The sequence below is a fragment of the Rhodnius prolixus genome, unplaced genomic scaffold (assembly GCF_049639745.1).
Source record: "Rhodnius prolixus isolate KJV_2025 unplaced genomic scaffold, Rpr scaffold_7, whole genome shotgun sequence".
NCBI classification, from domain to species: domain Eukaryota; kingdom Metazoa; phylum Arthropoda; class Insecta; order Hemiptera; family Reduviidae; genus Rhodnius; species Rhodnius prolixus.
In genome coordinates this window covers 11,588,235-11,610,540 of record NW_027411582.1, presented here as the reverse complement: position 1 = coordinate 11,610,540, position 22,306 = coordinate 11,588,235, and the positions used below count along the sequence as shown (strand labels likewise).

Genomic DNA, 22,306 nt, shown 5'->3' with positions numbered 1-22,306 from the left:
AAATTTATAAATAAAATTTATCTGGAAAACACTAACAAATAGCTCTCACATTTAACTGTTGAAACGTATTACTAACCGGAACTTGAGTTTCTCTTTGGGTGACCGAGCTCTTTCTTCTCTGGTTAAAGGTGTTTCCAAGTTTACTGAATTTCGAAGTAACATTAGATAATGCTTTACTTCCTGAAAAAATAAATTACTATTTATAGGAAATGATTATTTTTTTGACGAATAATTTTTTACTTATTAAACTGCAATTTTTTGGTATCCAACTTAAATAAATAAAAAAAGATAAATTGTATTCCATTGATTTTGTTTTAAAAAAACGGTTCCTACATTTTCCAACCTGCACTCTGAGTGGAGAAAAATCGAACGTGAACGTGTATTTCACATAAAAAGAGATATAACTCGAAAGGAGAACCTATCACGTGTGCAAGAATAGAGTAAAACTCCATTTCACTAAATCAGCTGGTCATAAAGTTTGATCCATAATATTACCAAATCAGCTGTTATTTATTAATGTTTGATAGTAAATATTTTGATTACTATAAAAATAAATTAAAAAGTTTAAAATAAAAAATTAATAGTTATAAAATTGTAACTTTGTTAAAATTATTAATGTAAAAGTATGTTTCTTATTACGAATATTTATGATTTTATGAAGTTATCCAATTAAATACCGTTTATGTATTAATTTTTTTAGTAATTGTGAATAAGTTCACGAGTGCAGTTTTAGAATGGAAATAAGGCAAGAGTTAAATCTAGTCAAAATAACTGGAAAAAACTAATAGCACTCATCATAATTCCGCTGAATATTGACTAGATTATCTTTTATACGCCGACAAATATTTTTAAAACATTTCTTTTACATTTTACAATATATGCTATCATACATACCAACATTTTTAATATTTTCTAGTTGAGTTTCTGAAATATTTCTAGGTATAGTTGGATTAGCTTGTAAAAAGTTATTGGAAGATGTTTGACTTTGAACTTTATTTAATGGAGCACCTAGATGCCATTGGACACTGCCTTCATCTGCAACTTCTAACGCTACTCTAAGACAGTCACAAATAGCACGCAACGATTCTGTAATAATAAAAAATATTTTTTTCCCCCAAAGAATACAGACTGTTATAAAAAGAAATTAACCAAAAATATTACCGATCATTTCTTCTTCAGTTTTTATAACTATGGCCACATTGTTAAAGAACCTTAAGTTACTTGATCTGAATGTGTGATGTGCAATGCAATCGTCAAGCTTATAACGTAATCTAAGACAGTAATGTGGTTGGGCCTTATTTTTAGACTGTGACAAAGAAAAGAAACAAAAAACTAAATATTTTATGATTACAAATACGAATGAAATTCAATTATTTTCCTTTTACCTTATTAAATATTTGCAGGGGATTATTTGAATGAGAAACTTGAACAGGACCTAATTCAACCATTGCAATGTCTGATAAAGGAATCCTTTGACATTTGGTGACTTTGTCAATTTCATCATCATAACTAAAAGAAAAAAATTAAATAAATCAAATGCATGTCATACAAATTTCATTTTATTGTTTAAACAACCAAATAACCAAGAGTTATTAAAACGACAAAACTTACTCGGCGACGTAGTAAGAATCTCTAGTTAAAATTAGGATTGTGTCCATATCAGTTTCCAATGGATCCCCACTCCTGCAAAGTAAAAAAAAAAATAATAATAAACATAAGAGGCGAGAATGATAAAAAAATAAATTCAAAAAAGTAACAAAAGATTAAATTTTTTGCAATGTAAATGTGACGAGGGGAACAGTTAAAATGTTTTTTTTTAAATTTAGATTCCATACAATTCATGTTTTGACGGTTGAAATGGAAATTTCAATTCAATAATAAAATATTACTAAGTGGTGAAACTGAATTAAAATAGGATTTTTCTTCTACTATATTAAACCATAATATTTAATTTCTTAATTTAAGAAGAGCTATTTTATATTCACTTTATGCACATGACATACTGATTTATTTCGAGGTTTGCATGAATACCTACGATACTGTTATCAATATAAATATTTTTTCCACTGCAAGGCAAAGCTGTGGAAATACCTTCTTACGAAAGTATTAATGTAGATTAATAATCAGTTAAACTTGGATTATATTAATCTACTTTAAATGATAATGCAAATTCAAAATGGTAATTTAAAACAAAGTTGACCGACTTTGATTAATTGTTTATTACATGTACTCAATTATTTATATGGTTTGAATAATTATCGGGTATTGTAAAAAAGGGAAGCTATGGAAAATGATAAAAGGTGTATAAACTTTAACCAGCAAAGAGGAAAATGATTTACCGCTGAACCTAGTAACGCTTAGATAGACGATTTCGAGAAGTAGAACTTGCATGAAAATTAGAAGAGCAACTTAATAATGGAAAATAAATACGATATCCAATATAGAAATAAAGAACAACAGATTTCGAAAATTAATGACAGCAAACAGAATGATCACCACTTCACGTCACTAAATTATAAAACCATAATTATCCTTGCATAGTTTTGCGGTGTCAATTATCACCAATTAGAGCAAATTAATGCTGAAAGGAATAATTGGTAATCTATCCAGTAATCAATAAACAGACTAATACAAAAGGATCCCCAATTCTGCTGCTTTAATAGAAGATAAGTTGTAAGAATTATCCATACAAATTAACTTACAATGGATCCGCGTTGATGAGTCCCCAAGCTCCTAATATTAACGAAGAATCAGAAATTAATAATTTCTTACAATCTTCTATAAGCAGTTTTACATGTTCTGCTGTGGCGGCTGAATCGGCATCGTCTTCTCCACCTAGATCTTCACTCACTACCTGACCTGATTAACAACAGATTAATTATTTATTATAATACAATAATGTCATAGAAATTCAAGCAATTAATTTTAATATTTATGTTTTAAAAAATAAATTAAAAATAATTCAATATAATAATTAGAGCAGTACTATACCTTGCATAATGTCAATGGTAGCTTGTCTGTAGACATCTTTGAAACGGCTCAAGTAATACCTAAAATTTTAAGCATGCATTAAAAAGAAAACAGCCGACATATGCAAATATTAACAATCTTCGCAAACTTCCTAAAATACTATTCTATCATTCAAAATTTTATAATTTACTTTTTCTGAATTGTATTTCTTTTTTTTTATTATTGTTTAATCAAATTGTTTAAAAATGTTTTGCGTTATAAAAAAAATGGCCGAAAATAAATTCAAAAAAATATTAATAAAATGCAGCTATATTTTTAAGTAATTTATGCACAACATTTTTAATGCTTAGAACTTAGCATAAACTTAGACGTCTACAACAAAAGTGAAATAATTACTTAACTTTTTTTAAATCGAAATTAAGGCAAATTTATTAGAACAATTTTTGGGTTTGGAAATACGTAAGATAGAGAAAATTTGGACATGTTATTTCTTTTGACAATTCAATTGCCAGTATCTCCGTTCAGATATGGTTTCATGAGATTTTGAAAGTTCAAGGAAATCATCGACTAAGAACTGCAAAATGAGACATCGAAATATTCTTCAGTAGATTTCCGGGTACTGAGCAGTTGACCTTAAAAGAGGCTTAAAAAAACCTGTTTTGAAAATCTCAACAATCTTGAGCACAAACTTAAGAATCAGTATATTATTACCACGACATTTACAATTTAAACATAACATAATTAAAATTTGGTTTTTGTTTTTCAATTTTGTTAATAGACTTTTTTTTAAACACTAATTCTGGAATCTAATCATAAATTTAAAATAAGTATGTAAAAGTATTAATTAATGGGATACAATAGGAAATGATTCTTGTAGAGATTAACAAACCAAGGTAAACAAAAAAATGTGAAAATAAACATATAAACAAAAAACTCTACAGTTATTAAATTGTAAATTTAGGTGAATAGTTAGATATGACCAATAAATCTGTATGCATGCAATAATAATTAGTGAACTTGCAAAGAAAACAAAAACTAAAATCTATGCACCAGAAAAAATAGTGCAATACATAAATTAAGTGAAAATGTTTCAAAGATTTTTAATTGTATTTTGATGAGGAAAAACAAAAACTTTTAATTTTAAAATTATAGGCAGTTCCAATTTGTATACTTTTTTGTTTCGAAATCAGCCAAAAAAAAAACGCAAAGAAAGAAATATAACATTTTTTTCACAACTGTCAAGTCATCAGGATCCCTAATACTTGTTTGAATATTCAGATAAATTGCATGGCAATAGGTGTCCTGATTAAAACGCTACTGAATATTTAAAAACATTAAATAATAATAATATCCAATTTCAAGCAAGCAAGAACTTCTGTTGTTTAAACTACTCATGATTCATTCTCAATGTATTTGTTAATTTATAAATGAAAGGCAAGGTGATCGAAAACTTTATGAGATAAGCTAAGTTATAAATATGAAACCAGACCACAAAAAGTTATTTTGTAGGAGCGCTGCATATCACGAAAAAGTTCTACAAGATTAAATATTTTACAAGTCGCCACTTTTTAAGTTAGTTGATCGTCATTTTTGTAAAGTTTATAAGGAAGGAATAGAATCTATAATTAACGAATTGATTGTATTAGATTAATTGTTAAATTTCAATTCGTATCCCAAAACTCACTGTACCACAACTACAGATTTTATATTATTATTTAAACAACGACTGGTAAATCATTATCCTAAGAAATTAATGTCTTAGTTGTAATCTCTTTTGATTTAAAGACTTAATTAAAATCATTTTAACGCATCAGTAATTAAGATAGAACATTCACATATTGTGTACCAAATAGCACTTCCACGCATCGTTTAAGCCAGCTAGCTCTACACTTGTATGTGTCCTAATTGATATAACCAATGACTGCTGCAAAACGATGTCAATGGAAAGCTCAAGAAAGTAAAAGAAAACAGTCCAAAAAAAAGAAAAAAAAATATTATAAGCCGAATATTTTAAGATACCTAAACTTAAAACCATGGTTCTAATTAAAACAAAATCAGAAAATTTAGCGGTTTACATACACGGCAAAATATATGCAAATGTGAAAATTGGCAAACATGAAGACATAACTTAAAGATTGATAAAATTTTAACTTTTTATATTTCTCAAAATTGCAAGAATTTTCTTAATTCAATCGATAGGAGAATGTAAAGAAATAGAAATATTAAAATGGAAAGAAGTATTAAATAAAGCAAACATAAAATTATATTCGCAAATAATCTTTATGATGAAAATAAAAAATAAATACAAGCATCGAGCAAAATTCCTAACTTGTACTTGAATGGACGTATGCTTAAAATTTTTCTAACATATCGTAAATCTTCCTTTAAAGTTAAAAAAAAGAGAAGATTTTTAGATATTATTTAAACAATAACTTGCGTAATATCTATTAAGTTTTACTTTAATTAAACAAAAATTTAAATTATTTTCAATTAAAAGCATCATTTTCACTAGCTGCAAGAGAAAATCTCTCGCTATGCTTGCAAATTTTAATCTTATTAAAATAAATAAAAAAATGTTATTCTTATTGTTGCAGGTCCCGTTTTATTATCTTTCAAGGGATAAGTACTCAATTACTTAGATAATGTCCATTTTATTTCAAAAAATAATATTACAGTAGGAATAAAAGCTTATTTGCCGTAAAACATTTTTTTAGTAATAAATGAGTAATGAGTTTTTATGCTTCGAAGAAGGCAGAGAGAAATTTTGTTTGGTGAGTGATTACTTACTTTAATCTGGCCAAGTAAAAGTCTTCCAGAATGCTTTGCAAGTTTATAGCAAAACACTCCCGACAATTATTGTAGTGTGTAATACGACCAACTTCTGTAGAGCGAACGCGATCTAATTCTGGACAGTTCTAATTGTGTGAAAATGCCATTAAAATGTTTGTTAGTGGATATGATTACACAATTGGTGATAACCGAGTTCACTGTTCATATTTCTTTGCTGTTAATTAATATATTTTGTTCTGTTATGTTAGCAATTGTTATAAAAATCTACATGACATAATTATTAAAAAAACAACCTTTTCCTTGTAATACTCGAAAGTTAATAAATACTTTTTGTGCAAAAATATTTGTTGTTAACCATCTACAAACACAAGAAATAAACATTATTGAACAAAAACATGCTCACAGAGGGAAAAAATGGAATCAACAAATTCAGTGATATTTATAAATAATCTGCTTGTAAAACTAGATAAAAAAGAAATATGAAATGACAGCAACGATTGATTTGGGACAACAAAAAAGAAAAACCTTTATATAGGTATACACAAAAAGAAGTAACAAATAAAGAACACCGTAATTACACTGTAGTAAGCCAAAAACAAATAATAATAAGATAGTGTGAATAAACAACAGTTTATTTGTGAGGAGTGACAAAATATTCGGAAAATTATCGGGACTTGCATGTTTTAATAAAACTGCTACCTCCAGTAATCTCTGTAAAAGACATTATCAAAATAATTGAGCCACTATAAAACCCTATTAATTTATTATAGTTAACAAGTATCAATCACCAATCAAAACAAGTTAAAAAGACAATAAATGTAAATACCAAGTTAATATACTATATTTATTCGTTAAAAAAATAAATGCTTAACCGCAAAAAAAATTAGTAAAACAAACAAAAATTATCTACTGACCTTGATAAGTGATATACGGCAATACCGAGTAATAGTTCTTGTTCAAGATGTAACCTACTCGAGTAAACAGGAGCTGCGACCAGCTCTAAAAATTCGTGAGCAGCTATTGTCGCTGTAGATGGATTGGAGATTGGTTCACCTTGGCATGCGTCGTAACAACACTGTCTCAATTCATCGTAGAGCAGCCGTCTCATATAACTACATATCATTATTAACCGGCAAGAATTAATCGGTAAAGAATCTATGCTCGATTTATTTAGATAACAAACATTAGGCTAAAAAATATGTTATTTAAGAAAAATTGTTTTAAATATTTTATGTAGCATTTAGTAAATTACTATTTACTTGAAATATTAAACTCTTACTTTAAATTTTTTTAAACCGTTTCACAGCCAGGTGTATTACACAAAAAGAACCAACGTGTTCGAAGTGCAGATTTAAATTTTTATTAGAGAGCGGCAACTAGCTAAATCCATTGCAAACCTACAAGTCCTATTGTGGCTTCCTAATGTGCAGGTTTTTTTCACATTTGTTGGTTTCTTTAAGGGTAAATGAGAATAGAATGGGTGATGGTGAGCTAGACTTTTAAATGAATTAAACAATTCAATAGGAATATAGGAAGTTTTCAATGAGAACCAGTATTTTTATCTTCTTAATTGTTAAATATTGAATATTGTGGATGTTTGCCAGGATTCGATCTATAAAAACCCTAATTTTTCGCCAATTTTTGATAAGTTTCACAGGGCGTTGTTATGTGACCTGATTGTTAGTTACAATTCTAATACCAACCAATACAATAACGCCCTGAAGAAAATAACGTAAATGCTCATTTACAGATCACTAAAAGCAAGTAAATATATCTCTGATTTTATCGGTCCGATTTTATATCCGAATGTTTATTATATCTCTGACCGGTATCAGACTTTCATCGAACTCTAGAGGAAGAATAATTAGTTAGGTGTAAAGATTTCGACTTCACTTACGTTACCGTCTCACACTTCTCTTGCTGACTCAGGGAAATCGGTCAGGGATACAATAAACATGCGTTCTACGTCGAATAAAATTACAGGTATTATCCGTCAATGCGGAACTAACCAAATTTTCAAAAGTAAATATATTATTTAAAATTATTCTAAGATTTTAGATCAATAAACCAACTGCAGTAAAAAAAAGCAATGCAGAAAATTAAAATTCAAGCTATTCAAATTTATAAAAATTATCGCCATTTATTTAAATCAAATCTAGTGGACTCATTGATTCTTTTTTCGTTATTCATAGACTTCTTTAGTTTAAATCAATTCGCATAAGACTTAAATCTGTGACAAGGATAATGGAAAATCAAAAACGTCAAAGACGCAGAAAACTACACAAAAACAACTTCATACCAAATCATTTTTCCCAATCCACCTCAAACTGCTCGATGACACTATGTTTTGATCTTCATATAAAACTGGTTTTTGGATTGACGAAATTTAACTGTTTTTAACGTTTGCGCCAGAGTCTCACCGCTTATACCCATTTTTTTTTTTAGCGCAAATGAAACTCAACACTTATTTTTTGGTTCACAGTCCTAGCAACAATATCGGTAACGCTTATTTCGTTAATGTGGTACCCCTTATTTCAATTTGAAAGACATATACGTCAAAAAAATAACGAGCTAAGGGTTTCCAGAACTGGCAAACTCGAGTTTCCAAGGTGTTTTATAATTTATAATACAATCCAAATGTTTATTCTTATTTATTCTGAAACCAATTTCTGTATCCAAGAAAAGTTAATTTATTTTTGTAAGTATATAAAAAAGTGGCAACTCTACTTAGTTTTTCACTTTGAAAGAAGAAAAACTTCCAACATTGCTTAAAAAAAATAGTGAAAGAATAAAACGTATTTAAATAAAAGTAACAACAGAACGTTCTCACAGGTGGAGGATTAATATTTGCAGACAGTTATGATTTCGATCAAAGAGGCTTTTTTAAATGGAAAAAAAAAATATTAAGGTACCGAGCGTAAATAATTAAGTAAAAGAAATAAAAAATTAAAAAAAAAAAAAAACATACCGATTAGCAGAATTCATTCCATCTTTCATCATACCAGTTAACTTTCTTTCACCAGTCCTTGTATAATCTCCCTATTTTACAAAAATAATGAAAGGAATAATTACTTTTATTTAAATAATGTTTTATTTAATTTTTGTCAAATGGTTACCAACCTTCAAAGCATTGGTACCAGCGTATTGTTTACTGATAACATCACCATTATTAGCCCAAAGTGACTGAAACGTAGTCCTCAATGATGAAGGTAAATTACCTTCAGGAGGAAGTAATCCTAACTTGGTCAGCTGAACTTCCAACACTGCCTTACCTATTGCAGTCTTTACCATTACATAATTAGTTGAAATACAATATAAAAAAAGTTGAATTTGTTTTAATCTTTCAAGTATTTATTATATTTAAAACAAAACTCAAGACTCCTTCGGTTCTAGATGTCCAAGCGACAGAAAATAAATAGAAATTTTTTTCAATCGCTGCAGGTTATTTTTTTTAACATTAAGTCCTGTCCAATCCTTTTATAACTCTCCAATTTTATTTTTGCAAGTATTCAAGCAAGATAACTGAATTCGAGCAAAGGAAAAGTGAAATAATGAAAAATTATGACCGTTCGTTTCAAACGTGGGTCAATTTATAGGTCGTGGACAGAGGGGTTGAAGACATTCTTTACTACTAACAAACTCTTTCAGCAAATAAAAAGTTGCTAAATAAGGGACTATTAATACCCCACTAACCCTACCCAAGCGATGGTTATTGTCAGCAAGGAGTCCTACAGCTCGTCGAAAGGTTACTTACTGAAGCATTAACTTATTTTTTGTTTATTAATTTTTTTTTAAGAATAAAATTTTAATAACGAACTTTTTTTTTTATTCATCTCCTTAGTTCCAATTATGAAAATTATAGTAAGTAATAATCATTAACATGCTTACGAGTAAGTACATATTTAATAGCAATTAATAGTAAGTAGCAATTATTTATAGGCTGGGTCTAAAAAAGAAGGTGAGATAATTCAGAAAATAATTGAAATTTTAATTAAAAGAGGCTTATCGATTAACAATTAATGAAAATTTGTAACTTTACAGGGTTTCTAACAAATTTAATTCTTCTTATTTCATTTTTGACAAACAGGAATAGAAAATAATTTTCCTTTTCTACCTATTGAATAATTGTAACCATTTAATTCACCTCTTAGCATAGAATTATAATAGTAACCTTTTTATCGATTAATTTTCACCTAATTTCTGGGTGAAATGACCTGGACTTTTTTCACTACTGACCTTCTGATTTAAAGGCACCACCCACTAATACCTCCCAATATAGGTAAAACATTAAAAATTAAAAGCTAAACAGCCCTGAACACGAAATTGATCAATGTTGTTGCGTTTACTTCAAATAAAAAAATCTAAAGGTTATGTTCGTTATCAAGATAAAAATAATAATTGTCCATATTATTATTATTATTTTTTTGAGGCTGCAGTTGGTCATGATACCAAATTATAACAAAAATTATTACTAGGGCTCTGATTCAAATGACATGTCAACAACAAAAACCCGTGTATGAAGACTTACTAGAGTATGAAAAATTTAATCCTAAAATTTAACACCCAACCAAATATATGAACTGACAAAGAACTCCAGTCACATCACGTAGCTGGTGGTAAATCTTGGTCAAATAAATATATTTTTTTATAAATTTCATCTGAACTGCATCTAAAGATTCCAGCAGAAGATTGGAGGCCACCTTGGAGTCAAACAAGATCATCTTAGATTTCCATAAAACAATTTTCTCTTTAATCCAAATCTTACACACTTGGTTTATTCTAATATAACCATTATAAAACAAACACACTGTTAGCTGTTCATGATGACAAAACTACATATACTATAAGGACATATTTTCCAGAATTATGTTCTGAAAACTTCATTTTCAAAAATAATATTGAAAGAAAGCACTACCGCAAGTTAAGTCTTAGGTCACAATAGATCCAAAGGGGTTGCAGTGGCGTAGGCCTTGGGCCGCTCTACTAGAAGTCTTAGGTTTGCGAAGTTCAGCTAAAGAGAAAAAGAAATCGCGATTTTTTGCCCACGTTTTGATAATTCTATTAATTTTTTTATTGCGAAAAAATATATTCTGAAAAGTAAGGTGTGATTGTGACCTGTAACATTATCTATTTCTACACAGTTGTTTCGTGACGTGAGAGATGGAGAACTGCCACTTCATCACAATAAAAAACCTATGAAGAGACAAAGAAAACATAAAGAGGAAGTAAATATCTTTCGCCTTAAGACAAATTACAAGGGAACGATGGAATGAGGTTATTAAGGCAACTGATAGGAGAGGACTTCTGCAGTAGAGTTGTTTCCTCTTAATTTTTAAAACTATCTCGGTTGTTGAGAAGCACTGAATATATTTGATTGTATTTAAAACTATTATTAAAATATTAAAAAAGCTCAATAAATTACAGTGAATTATTTACCTGAACAACATTAGTTCTGTCAAGGCAGTCTATACAATTCACTCTAAAGGCACCCTTTTGCTTACAAATTACACCCTCTTTGTCTTTCCAACAGAAACCAATTTCTTGAATTACTTCTTCAAGGTTTGATATTAATAATGAGACATTTTCAAACCTCAAACCGCGACTATAAACCACAATTGTTCTAGTAATAATTAAACAATCAAGCCTCATTTTTGTTAAAAAGAGTGTGAAAGTTACCAGTGCTCGTGAAAATCAAATGTAGCATATGTTATAACTTCTGAATTGTACTGCATAACCTGCTGAGTAAATCCTTCCCATATAACTTTTTCCTTGCCAGATTGTTCCACAAGATTTACTATACATATTGGACCATATATATTTAATTCTTCTTGGATATGTTTGACAAAGGCTGCTTTTGTTTCAGATTCTCCTAAACAAATATATTATATAAAACAAATGAAAAATGTGCACAAACACATTAAATACCTCTACTAACGATTCCAATGACCTCAGTTGAACGCGCTTTTTTAGCTAATAAAATAAAAATTAATCATTTTGAAAGTGATAATATCGCAAGGATGGCGGAGGCAAGGAGAAGTCATGAGGCTGAACCGCCAAAGGCTAGAGCAGACAGACAAATGATTTTATTAAGAGTTTCTATTTCTTTTACTAGGAGTTTCTTCAGAGAGCAGGGGTAAAATAGACAGGAATGTAACGGAGAAAGTTGGTTCAGCTGGAAGGTTGTTTCTCTAAATTGAGGCCTCCTTTTAAAAAGGGAAGTCTGAAAAATAAAAGGGAATAGACTTTTTAAAGTCAAGGATCAAACACTTATTAACTTGTTAGGATTCTGAACATTTATGTGGGCTTAAAAAGCAGAAATGTGGCAGATAACTTTCATAAATTAGAGACCACATCGAATTCATTTTTTTTATCACCATTTGTTTATATTTTCACTTACCTTTGTCAATATGAGGAGGTGGTCTGTATTTGTAACCAGGTTGTGACCAATAAAGAGGTACTGATCCTCTAACTTGTACAAACGATAGATGATGTTCACCATTAGATAAGAATTGTTCAGTTTCCACATAGTTCGCACATTTACCAGAATCATCCAATCCGCGTCTTTTGTAACGTGTTCCAGCTCTGTACCTGCTTCGGCGACTAATTATTCCTAAAGTAACCTTCTGAAAAAAAGTGAACAAAAATTAATGCCATGTTTCAGATATCCTTCAGAAATGGCCACTGAAATACGCGTTAAAAAAAAAAAATAGCCTCTAAAGTGACTACCTTTATAAGAAAGCAAGAAACATTCATAGAGGCCTACCCTTCCCTCTCATAAAAAAGGAGGCAGCCGGAATTCCTTATAAAAATTACTGGAAGATGCACCAGATGGAAGCATTTACTTCATTATCAATACATCAATAGATATCTTATGGTTAGCCTAACAACTTGTTCAAAAATTTAATTGACAACTTTACTTTATACATCACTTGACAACGTACCCATGGCAAATTTAGCTCACCAAGACACTTTCAGATAATTGCATTTTATAGAGACCTCCATCGCAGGAAATCAACGATAGATACCAAGGGAACTGTAGATCTTTTGGGTCGAAGTGGATTTGACTTTGCAGCCACTTCCTTCATTGATCTAATTTAACAACAAAAAGCCTCAAAACTATTAAATTCTTTATTAATTTCTATGTTGTGTTTTCTACTGTTTGCGCCTAACTGGTTATTGATTATTTTTTCCTTATAGTTCACTCTCCAGTGATGTACAATAGTATCTGTAATAAGAGGACTTTGTCAGGAGGCCGGCAATCACTAAATGGCTTTATCTATCTAAAGGAAAAACAACTAGTTTTATCTAACACTTGAAAGAAACCACGCATTTATCAAAACAAAGAATATTAACCTCTGTCCTTGTATTTCCAAATGTTGATGGATCCACGTCAATAATGCAGTGTTCAATTTGTACATATCCTTGAATAATGGGCAGAATCCAGGCTTTTGCAAGCTCATTCTACGATAAATTTTAAGAAGACTAGTTCAAAAGCAAATTCTGTTAACTTAATTACTCAACTTTTAGTCATTGTAAAATGGAAAGTAGTGTTATCTTTTAGAACGATGTAAAAATAATTGAAAATTGTACATACATTTAAATCTATGATATCCTTAAGCATGAATCTATTCCAGAAAAATCTATCATCGGTGTCTGAACGTTCCGAATGCTGCTTCTGCAAGCAATTAGTTAGATCTGCTTCACGGCTTCCAGGAGGTCCAGCACAAAAGTAAAATGAGTCAGTTTCAGTAAAAACTCTCATTAGTTCTTCTAGTATTCGACGCTCAAACTTTTCTCTTTCCTTTACATCACGACGTATACCACTTTTCACCTGGCATTATAAAAACAAAAAAATGACATATTTTCAAAGCAGTACATTTAAGAAGTGCAATAAATTACTTTAATTGAGCAATGAGGCAAAAAAAAAAAACTAAAAGAACTACTAATCGAAAATAATTGTTACCTGATAAGTTGCTAATGCAGCTGCCTGTTGAGTCGTTGTTTTAATAGAGTTTGTTGCAGATTTTATCTGACCCCAAGTTTTTGCGAGTGCTGCTTTTTGTGGTACTTCGAACATGTTCATATTACCTGCTTTATGTTTTTTACAAGACTTCAAACCTAACTCCACGGCTGAAACATCAGCTCCACAAGGGTATAGGAAGACAACAGAACGAATTTTCATTACTGTCCTTCCATCTGGAAGATCACCCACTTCTTCAGTTTCTTTGATTAACATTAAACGATATTCGCCATCAATTTGAAAATCTATTTTCCCTACAAGACCATAAAATATTCCGAGGCACTCCGGATCTCCAGAATTCGCCAGTTCCCAGCCTGGGAAAAAATAAAAAGAAAAAAAGACGTAAATCATAACAAAATAATATAAACATATATAAATAAAAAAGAACCTAGCAAGAACGTATTCCCGGATGTTTATCTACTTCTTAAAATGTTTATTCACCTGGCTTAGCATCCACTTCACCTGTTCGTCGATTACACCAAAGACTAGATTCACCATTCATTAATACATAAAATTCATCTGTCCTAAACACTTCCATTTCTTGGAGGTAATTTCTGTTATTCATTATAACTTCGACAGTAATCACACATTAAAATACAAATTATAATAATTAATTAATGTATACTACAAATTTTCATTAAGATTATGATGTTTGCTAAAAACTAAAACAATAAAACACCGATTAATTGAATACTAAAATACTATAAGCTTCCTAACACAACAGCTGATACATTTTACTTGGCGCACCTAAACATTTGTACCAACTGAAGCTGCTACTAGCTGGCTACCTTACCCAATGACGACCTACTAAACTGAATCATCGATACGCCCCACTAATATCACGAGAGTGGGAGGCTCAAAAGTCAAAAGCAAATGACAAACGTAAATTAGGAGAGGCAATAGAATCGCAAAGTCTGGGGAAGGAATTGCCGCTTTCTTTGTACGATGTTGCAAGTTGTTTTTGACATACTTAACTTTTCTGTAGACTCAGTAATCGCTTAGTAGAACTATAGACCTAAACTTTTTTTTTTAAAAAAAAGTTCTTAATAACATTATTTCCCAAGCGTAAATTCATTTCAAAAGAAGTCCTGAGAAAATGTTTTGCTACTATTGCCAAGTATTGCAATTTATCAAATGTTTGGAACAGAGTTTTCATTAAAATACATACACATTTTGAATACTAGAGCAAATAGTATTTTCTTTGAAGTCAATTTACCCCGCCAGAGTTATATTATGGAGAGTTATTTGCTGACAGCTCCGAATTCGCTAATTTAGAGCAGGCGCTTCCACAGGCAAATTCCAGTTTCACACCCACAATAAACATTCTGAGTAGGTTGACCGTCAGCCTACGCCATCCGAACTCATGGATCAATTTAGAAACCCACCCACAACACACATACAACTGTTTTACAATTTGTGACGTATTTATATTAGGTCAAAACTTTTATTTTAGTTAAATGCATAACTCTGTTAATACTCTGCTTGCTTCCTCTAATGCTCAAAAAGAGAATGACTAGAAGTAAGGGGAATTATGGAAAAAACGTTTCTTTAGAATTTTAGTCACTTTTTGCTTTTATATAATTTCTCAGCCGCTGAATTGAAGAGGACATAATGGTGGTCCTGATCCAGGGGCTTCAATGAAAAAAAATTTTTAAAGTTAAAGTGTATAACTAAAAAAAGTATTCTATTTCTTCTCAGACATTACAGATACCAGAATATTAAAGATCCAGTGGTGTTAAATCCTTGTACTTACTGCCTTCTCAGGTCCTCTTCATTAAATAATCCCTACCCAGCAGTAAAATACGCTTGGCGATGGAATAAGTTGCAAAAGAATTTGTCTGCTTTCTGAGATTTTCTAGGCCATGCAATGATTATGGGATGGTTGAATTGGAGTTTCTTGAGGACAGACGATTTAAGAATCTGAGGTCGATTGAATAAATCAATCTATTCGCTAGTGAGACTCAAATATTTGTAAATCCTCCACGCAGCATTCAGCAAATTGATTCTGCTGCTGAACCTGGAACAATTCATTACTGGAAGGTTGGCCTTCTTTTAAGTAACCAAGGGCATTATTGAAAAATCAATTAAAATTATGATAATAATAAATATTTTTTAATTATAATTTTATTATTATTTATTTTTATTTTTATTTTTTGGCATTGGCTTCCGCCATACAGCCAGCATCGTCTAGGTGCTTATCACTAGAATATCACTCACTCTCCATTCTTACTTATAGATACATTCGCTTAACACATTCATCATTCTACTATATACCGCTATTTACATAAACTACTGCTAATGGATGGAGCAGCACTCTGTGCTCCTACCATCCTTCTACGAGCTTAACCAAAATTAAAATCACGTAATCCTTCTCTAAGCATTTTCTTCCATTCATACTAATTCGGCTATCGCTTTTAAATACATTCATATTTCATTGCTAGCTCTGCTATCGACTTAAGCACATAAATGTTGGTGGAGAATATAATGTCTTCGTAGCGAAATGGTGCATCTAAATACCTGTATATATCGTCAAACATGCGTTTCCTTTCTACCACATAACGTGGACATATCATTATTACATGTTTGAAATCCTCCTCCTCATTGCAATCTACGCAAAGAGGAGAGGACCTTTTGTTGATCCTGTGTAGATACGATCCGCACACCGCGTGGTTCGCTCTCAGCCTGCTTATTGTCGTAACAACCCATTTATTAGTGACAGTTCCCTTAAACCATGGGTGTCTAGGTAACTGATCTGCCATAGTTTTATAGAATCTACCTTTATCACCATTATTGTAATCTGTCTGCCATTTTTGTAGAGCTGCTTTTGCAATTATACCCTTGATATCGGTGTGTGGTAATTTATAATTAGCCATTTCCCCACTATTGGTGGCTTCCTTTGCAAGTGTATCAACAATTTCATTCTCTTTTATACCACAATGACCCCTTACCCACAAAAAATTAATGCAGACTCCCTTCTCTTTAAAAATTATAATTTTGAATTATATAATATTAAATATTAAATCAAGAGAGTGATTAGCAATGCATAGTAAAAATATTTAAATTTATAAATAAAATTATTATTTACAAGTAAAATTCTATGTTTTGTGGTATTTTTATAACAGGATGAATGATGCACTAACTGGAAGAATCATTAATTATAGTCATCACGCTGGCAAAGGAAAAATAAAGAATTTTACAGAAGTTATTATTTTTTGGTCGAAAAATCATCAGAAAAACGTTTGATAAGTCACAAGATCTGTTACTATAATTCTCCGTTTTCTTTATACTTAGTTTTTTAACTAAATTTAATTTTCAACGTACGTTCTTCTAATAAAAGAATTATTTCATGAGACATTTTGGACTCGTTTAAAAGACTGGGCCTAGAGTGTAGCAGTCCCAGCAGATCCTGCAGTAATCATTTTTTTCTAAAACTTACTTTTTTCGGTCTGAGGGTCTCCTAAAAGTATTTTCGGAGACACCTCTTCATCGAAAATTTGCAGCAATTGAAAGTAGTTTCTCTTAACAGAAATAAAAGCAAGTAAAAATCAATCTTTTGTTCTAAAGATAACAAGAAATGGTGAAGTCATATGGTTTAGGAAGTTCAAAATTTTATTGAATTATTTCGTTTCATCAGCTGGCAATGTGGCCTCAAATAGTTTTTAGAGTTGGTCTTTTAACTCTTATTTGTATAGGCTTAACTTTCAGTGAAAGGCATAAAAAATATAGGTGGCAATTCATATATATACTTAAATAATGTATTCTTCTAATGTCCTGGAAAATCTTTACAGGTGATTTTTTTTTTTGTAGGCTAGCAGCCACTTCATCATTGGCAAATATAAATGATGATCTTCAAACAAAAGATGTTAATTCTATTAAAAATAGTAAACCTATTATTATTAGCATAAAAAAAGGTGAGTAAAAAGTTGAAAATATGACATTGTTAATTTTAGGTGACTAATTATATTACTATTATATTTTTAGCTTTGGAGCCAGAATATTTATCGAAATGGTTAGCAACATTATCATTTAATCCAAAAGAAAAAGAACATAATCTAGATCTTCCCAAAAAAGATTCCGAAAAAAACTTGATACACATATCACAAACTGAGTATCCACAAATATTTCATACTCATACACAATGTGTTGCTGATGATAATAGCGTGTTTTATCCATTTAAAAATTTTTATATAGCACCGATGGATCTATCAAAACTAAGTAACGTAAAATTGCAAAATGATGTAAATGAAAATTGGGAAAATGATGAGGAATCAGAAATGAAATCTCAGCCAGTTAGGAAGATAGTAAACTCAGGACATTCAAATGAAATATCTCAAAAAAGAAAAAATTCGAAATATGCTAATAAATACGAAAAATCAGTTATAAAAGGAACAGCTAATGATACTGTAGTTTGTTCAACGGATTCATCAAATATTCAATTTGAAAAAGTAACACAAAATTTACTTGAAGGTGAGAAAAAAATTCAGTTGGAGAATGAAATAAGTACGAGATCAAGATTGGGATTAAATAACAACATTCATAAAGATTTAGTTTCAAAGGATTTAAATTATGAAAGAAATCTTAAGCCGGAAGCATCAAATGTTAATAATGCAGATAATACATCAGAGGCCCCAGTTACAAACCCAGAGGAAAGTCAAATTGTAAGTACAAAAGGAATTAGATTTAATTCAGAACGAGGTAAAAGGATACAACCTGTTATTTCAGGCACTTTGAGTCCAAGCCATTCATTAAATCTGCAAATATCGTTAACTCTAACGGTAAACAACGATACTTACAGCTTGGTACCTTCACAGTAAGCAAGAAATCTTGTCAACTCTCGAATAAATTTATGAGAATATTAAAAATGAACTTGAAGATTATTTTAATATTATTTTTTTTAAAGTAATAAATATTTTGTTCTAATATAATATTGCAATAATTCTAAAGCGATACTGAATTCTTTTACAATGATATTTTATTTTTCTTAGATATGTTTCTAGTAAGTTTTAACAAATTTTTATTAAATATTTCTGACTGCTGTTTTTATTAAAAACACCTGGGCTCTAATAGCTTCACAAGTTACTCGTATGAAAGAAAATTCTAGAGTAAAATAGAGAGAGATCTTTTTTTATTTTTCGTATGTGGGGATGGAAAGCTATAGCAGTCACGGAGCCTCTACAGCTACACCAATATATCTTTAATGTCTTGAGAGTTTGCTCGTAAATTTAAAAATATAAATAAATCGATTAGACCCATGTGCTAGTACCTACGTATTCACCTGGAAGATGGAGGAGCCAAATTTACTAATTGGTTGCAGTTCTGGCAGCCTTAGAAATATTTTAGAAGCCTAGGTACCTAAACTTTGGAGAAGAAAATAATCTTCCGTGTAGATTTCCAGAAATTCTAAGATTTATTTAAACAGTATAATTCTTATAGTTCTCAGAGAGTTTTTCTGTTTAAATTATAAACTTGGTTGCAGAGGAGTATTTCTTTGTGAATGTCAAGAACCACCCATCCAAGCAAGATGTCTCCGGGTTACGTTCAGATGACTTTCTACCTATTCGGCAGTATCCAAAAGCACCATAGTTGGACCAAGTAATCCGTATCTGTAATGTTGTAATAGGCCAAAGAATTTTCGTTGAGGCTTTCCAGATTGTAAGTTTTCTGTGATCAATAGAGTAATAGGGTTGGAAGACATCATTCCCTCTCTTTTATGTCCCCTAGATTCTAGAAGCTTCAAATGTTAAAAATGTAGATAACGTATAACAGGTCCCAGATACAAACCCAGAGGAAAGTCAAATTGTAAGAACTACAAAAGGAATTAGTTTTGATTCATAATGAGGTAAAAGGATACAACCTGTCCCTTAACGGTAAATAACGATACTTACAGCTTAGCTTGATGCCTTCACAGTAGCAAAATATCTTGTCCGCTGCGAAGTATAAAATAACCACGGTGAATTTTTAATGTCATAAACTTGCAAGAGAAACAACATGAAGGCAACTGTTTATTATAATCACAAAAATTTGATCAAAGAATTATAATTTGTAATTTCTTAATTCCAATTTAATTATCAAATATCTTTTTTTTCTCATTTAAATAAAAAAATTAAATAACTACATTAATTTTGTGATGTTTAAATTTAATTTTTTTAGGTATTTCTTTTTTTTAAAAATATCAACTCTAGTAAGAAATAAAAACATAATTAATAATTTAAAAGTTTATATAAATATTTCAAAAATAAATTATTTGTTTCTCATTCTAAATAAAAATCAATATCAATCAGAATACAAGGAAATATGAGTGATGACATAAATTTAAAATTAAGTACAAAATTAATTCTCAGAAGTGGTCTTTTAAATTTAATTAAATTTTACAAAAGAAACAGCATTAAATATAAATCTTTTTTGTTTCTAAAAATATAATCTGTAAGTACTCTCAATCGTATTATAATTTTATTTTATATATTTCATTTAATATAGAAAGACAAAATAAAAATAGTATAAAATAAATTTATCACAAGTGAACAATCACAACATAATGCAAACTTAATTTGATCACATGTATATAGGTACTTTTGTAAAGCAAAAAAATATATGCATAATTTCAATACCTTTTTCAAGTACCAATCAATTTTTAGAGTGACAAAGAAAAATAAAGATATATTGTCATTACAATAGAAAAATGAATCTGTTTATAAATGAATATTTCTAATAATTGATTTACCTAAAGTGAACCACAACCATTTGAAATGCATTTGGCCTTTCATGAAATCAGAGCCGCAGTTGAGAAATAGGCAGATACTGAGGAGTGAACTGTATGAGGACTATTCAGCTTATCATTGAAAAATATTTATGTAGAAAAGAGTATTGAACCACATTTTTCAATCCTAACAGCTTCAGAAAAAGAATTCAGCATGAAACACAGACATTTTCTCTTACTGCGATTTAAAAATTTAACTGAAAAACTCCTGCTATTTCCAAGTAATACTTCTAAAAAAGCATCAGAGATTCTTCAAAATTTTAAGTCCCACTTAAAAAAAAAACTTTGAACTTATTTCAGAGAAAACCGGAGGAAAATTAAGAAAAGTTTTTTATTAAGAACTTTATTAAGAGCTTTTTATTAAGAAAATTAAGTGAGCTGTAAGAAGCTCCTAGGAAGAGAAAATCTAAGGGTCAGCTGCTGGATTCGAACCCGGGACCTCCGCGTGGGAGTCCAGTATGCTAACCTCATAGCTAATCCCTTCCCTTGTTTACATTAATTAATCATTTATGTAAAGAATAATGTGAGCTGGTTCATATTTTAGTTTATAGATAAGTAAATGATTCTATGCATAATGGAAAAAACTTATGCATTTCATTACTTTATTAATTTAGCAAATAGTGCTTCATACAACCTATTATGCTTCAATAAGGAATACATCTTGTTTATGATTGTGGGGGTTTCAATTCTAATTGGAACTACTGGTTTACAGAGTGGCTTTAAACAAACGCTTTAGAGCATTACAATATCTTTAAGAATGTTAATAATTAGGTAAATTTTATACATATTAGTTTGGCCGAATCACAATAAATTTAAAGATTAATATTCGTATTTGACTTCAATATCTTGTTTTAGCTTATTTTACTATTTAATGTTTGCCTGTTAGAAAACTGGCAAATTACTGGGTACATTTAAAATCAGCAGATAAAATTAAAATATTATGTAACGTTCAATTTTATCTTTACGTGCCCTGTAACTTGCAAAAAATATTTATATTTAAAATGTGATTATATTTGCATTGTTCGATAATATTGCTAATTTTATCCCTCTTACCACATATGTTTATCCCTGATTGATTTTGGATTCTCATCCATCATGAAAAATAGATTAATGATGTTGGTTAATTAAGAGATTTCGGATTCACTTATGATCCCACCTCGCAAGTGTACAATATACATGCGTCCTATCACAGATAAAATCATATAATCACGAAAAATATATACATATTAAAAAAAAAAAAAAAAAGAAGGCAATAAAAGAATTAAATTAATTGAATTCAGTTTTACGAATATCATCAGAATGTTGATGACAGGGAGTATAGAGGGGCGCTTGAAGGAGGTTAGGTAATAGGGATGAGAGAAACTTCTGAATCCACCAACATTTGGCTTTCTTCGTTATCGTAAGAGCATATGTCCGAGCCAAAACGACCATCGTACATTGCGCAGGGATAGTCATCAATTTTTCCCAAATGTCAATTCATCCAATTTCGACTGGACTACATAATCAATTTGAGAATGCTACCCTCTCAAAAATCCAAGTGCTTAATTCTTTCACAAGAAATTAGATCTGATAGTTACACCACCAAAAAAATAAAATAAAATAATAATAATATGGCATACTACTGCCATATTATTATAGCTGCTGGATGAAGTGAGAGCCGTGAATCACAACAATAAACGCAGGGAACGTTTTACTAATTTACGGCAACATCGGATGCAAATATAGTTTTAACCAAGAACTAGAAAAATCAGAATATGGCCAAACATAGT

General features: G+C 30.2%; 2 protein-coding genes across 7 annotated transcripts in view; one reads left to right on the top strand and one right to left on the bottom strand.

Annotated features, from left to right (window-relative positions):
* The window catches only part of sp3 (phosphatidylinositide phosphatase spermathreecae), a 32,472-nt gene extending 17,857 nt beyond the window's left edge, over nucleotides 1-14,615 (bottom strand). The window contains exons 1-18 of one of the 5 annotated variants that reach the window (XM_074114065.1): nucleotides 14,222-14,615; nucleotides 13,724-14,094; nucleotides 13,355-13,591; nucleotides 13,114-13,221; nucleotides 12,158-12,383; nucleotides 11,437-11,629; nucleotides 11,197-11,362; nucleotides 8,881-9,042; nucleotides 8,729-8,799; nucleotides 6,675-6,872; nucleotides 6,460-6,471; nucleotides 2,992-3,050; nucleotides 2,703-2,859; nucleotides 1,612-1,683; nucleotides 1,386-1,509; nucleotides 1,162-1,306; nucleotides 895-1,086; nucleotides 50-180 (exon numbers count right to left, since the gene is read on the bottom strand). In XM_074114065.1, the coding sequence (XP_073970166.1) occupies nucleotides 50-180; nucleotides 895-1,086; nucleotides 1,162-1,306; nucleotides 1,386-1,509; nucleotides 1,612-1,683; nucleotides 2,703-2,859; nucleotides 2,992-3,050; nucleotides 6,460-6,471; nucleotides 6,675-6,872; nucleotides 8,729-8,799; nucleotides 8,881-9,042; nucleotides 11,197-11,362; nucleotides 11,437-11,629; nucleotides 12,158-12,383; nucleotides 13,114-13,221; nucleotides 13,355-13,591; nucleotides 13,724-14,094; nucleotides 14,222-14,345 (2,748 nt within the window). In that variant the 5' untranslated portion in view covers nucleotides 14,346-14,615. The remainder of the gene's footprint in view (nucleotides 1-49; nucleotides 181-894; nucleotides 1,087-1,161; nucleotides 1,307-1,385; nucleotides 1,510-1,611; nucleotides 1,684-2,702; nucleotides 2,860-2,991; nucleotides 3,051-6,459; nucleotides 6,472-6,674; nucleotides 6,873-8,728; nucleotides 8,800-8,880; nucleotides 9,043-11,196; nucleotides 11,363-11,436; nucleotides 11,630-12,157; nucleotides 12,384-13,113; nucleotides 13,222-13,354; nucleotides 13,592-13,723; nucleotides 14,095-14,221) is intronic. The other 4 variants (XM_074114067.1, XM_074114064.1, XM_074114068.1 and 1 more) reach the window with 4 other exon arrangements.
* A 2,733-nt stretch (nucleotides 14,616-17,348) lies between these two features.
* On the top strand, nucleotides 17,349-19,709 carry LOC141446977 (uncharacterized). 2 transcript variants are annotated; one of them, XM_074114060.1, is made up of 4 exons: nucleotides 17,349-17,506; nucleotides 17,588-17,691; nucleotides 17,762-18,438; nucleotides 19,257-19,709. In XM_074114060.1, the coding sequence occupies exons 1-4, from the start codon at nucleotides 17,421-17,423 to the stop codon at nucleotides 19,272-19,274; spliced, it is 885 nt and encodes a 294-aa protein (XP_073970161.1). In that variant the 5' UTR covers nucleotides 17,349-17,420; the 3' UTR covers nucleotides 19,275-19,709. The 2 variants fall into 2 exon arrangements, with proteins under 2 accessions (XP_073970161.1, XP_073970160.1); XM_074114059.1 differs by lacking the exon at nucleotides 19,257-19,709 and having other exon boundaries at nucleotides 17,762-18,657.
* Nucleotides 19,710-22,306: the final 2,597 nt, after the last annotated feature.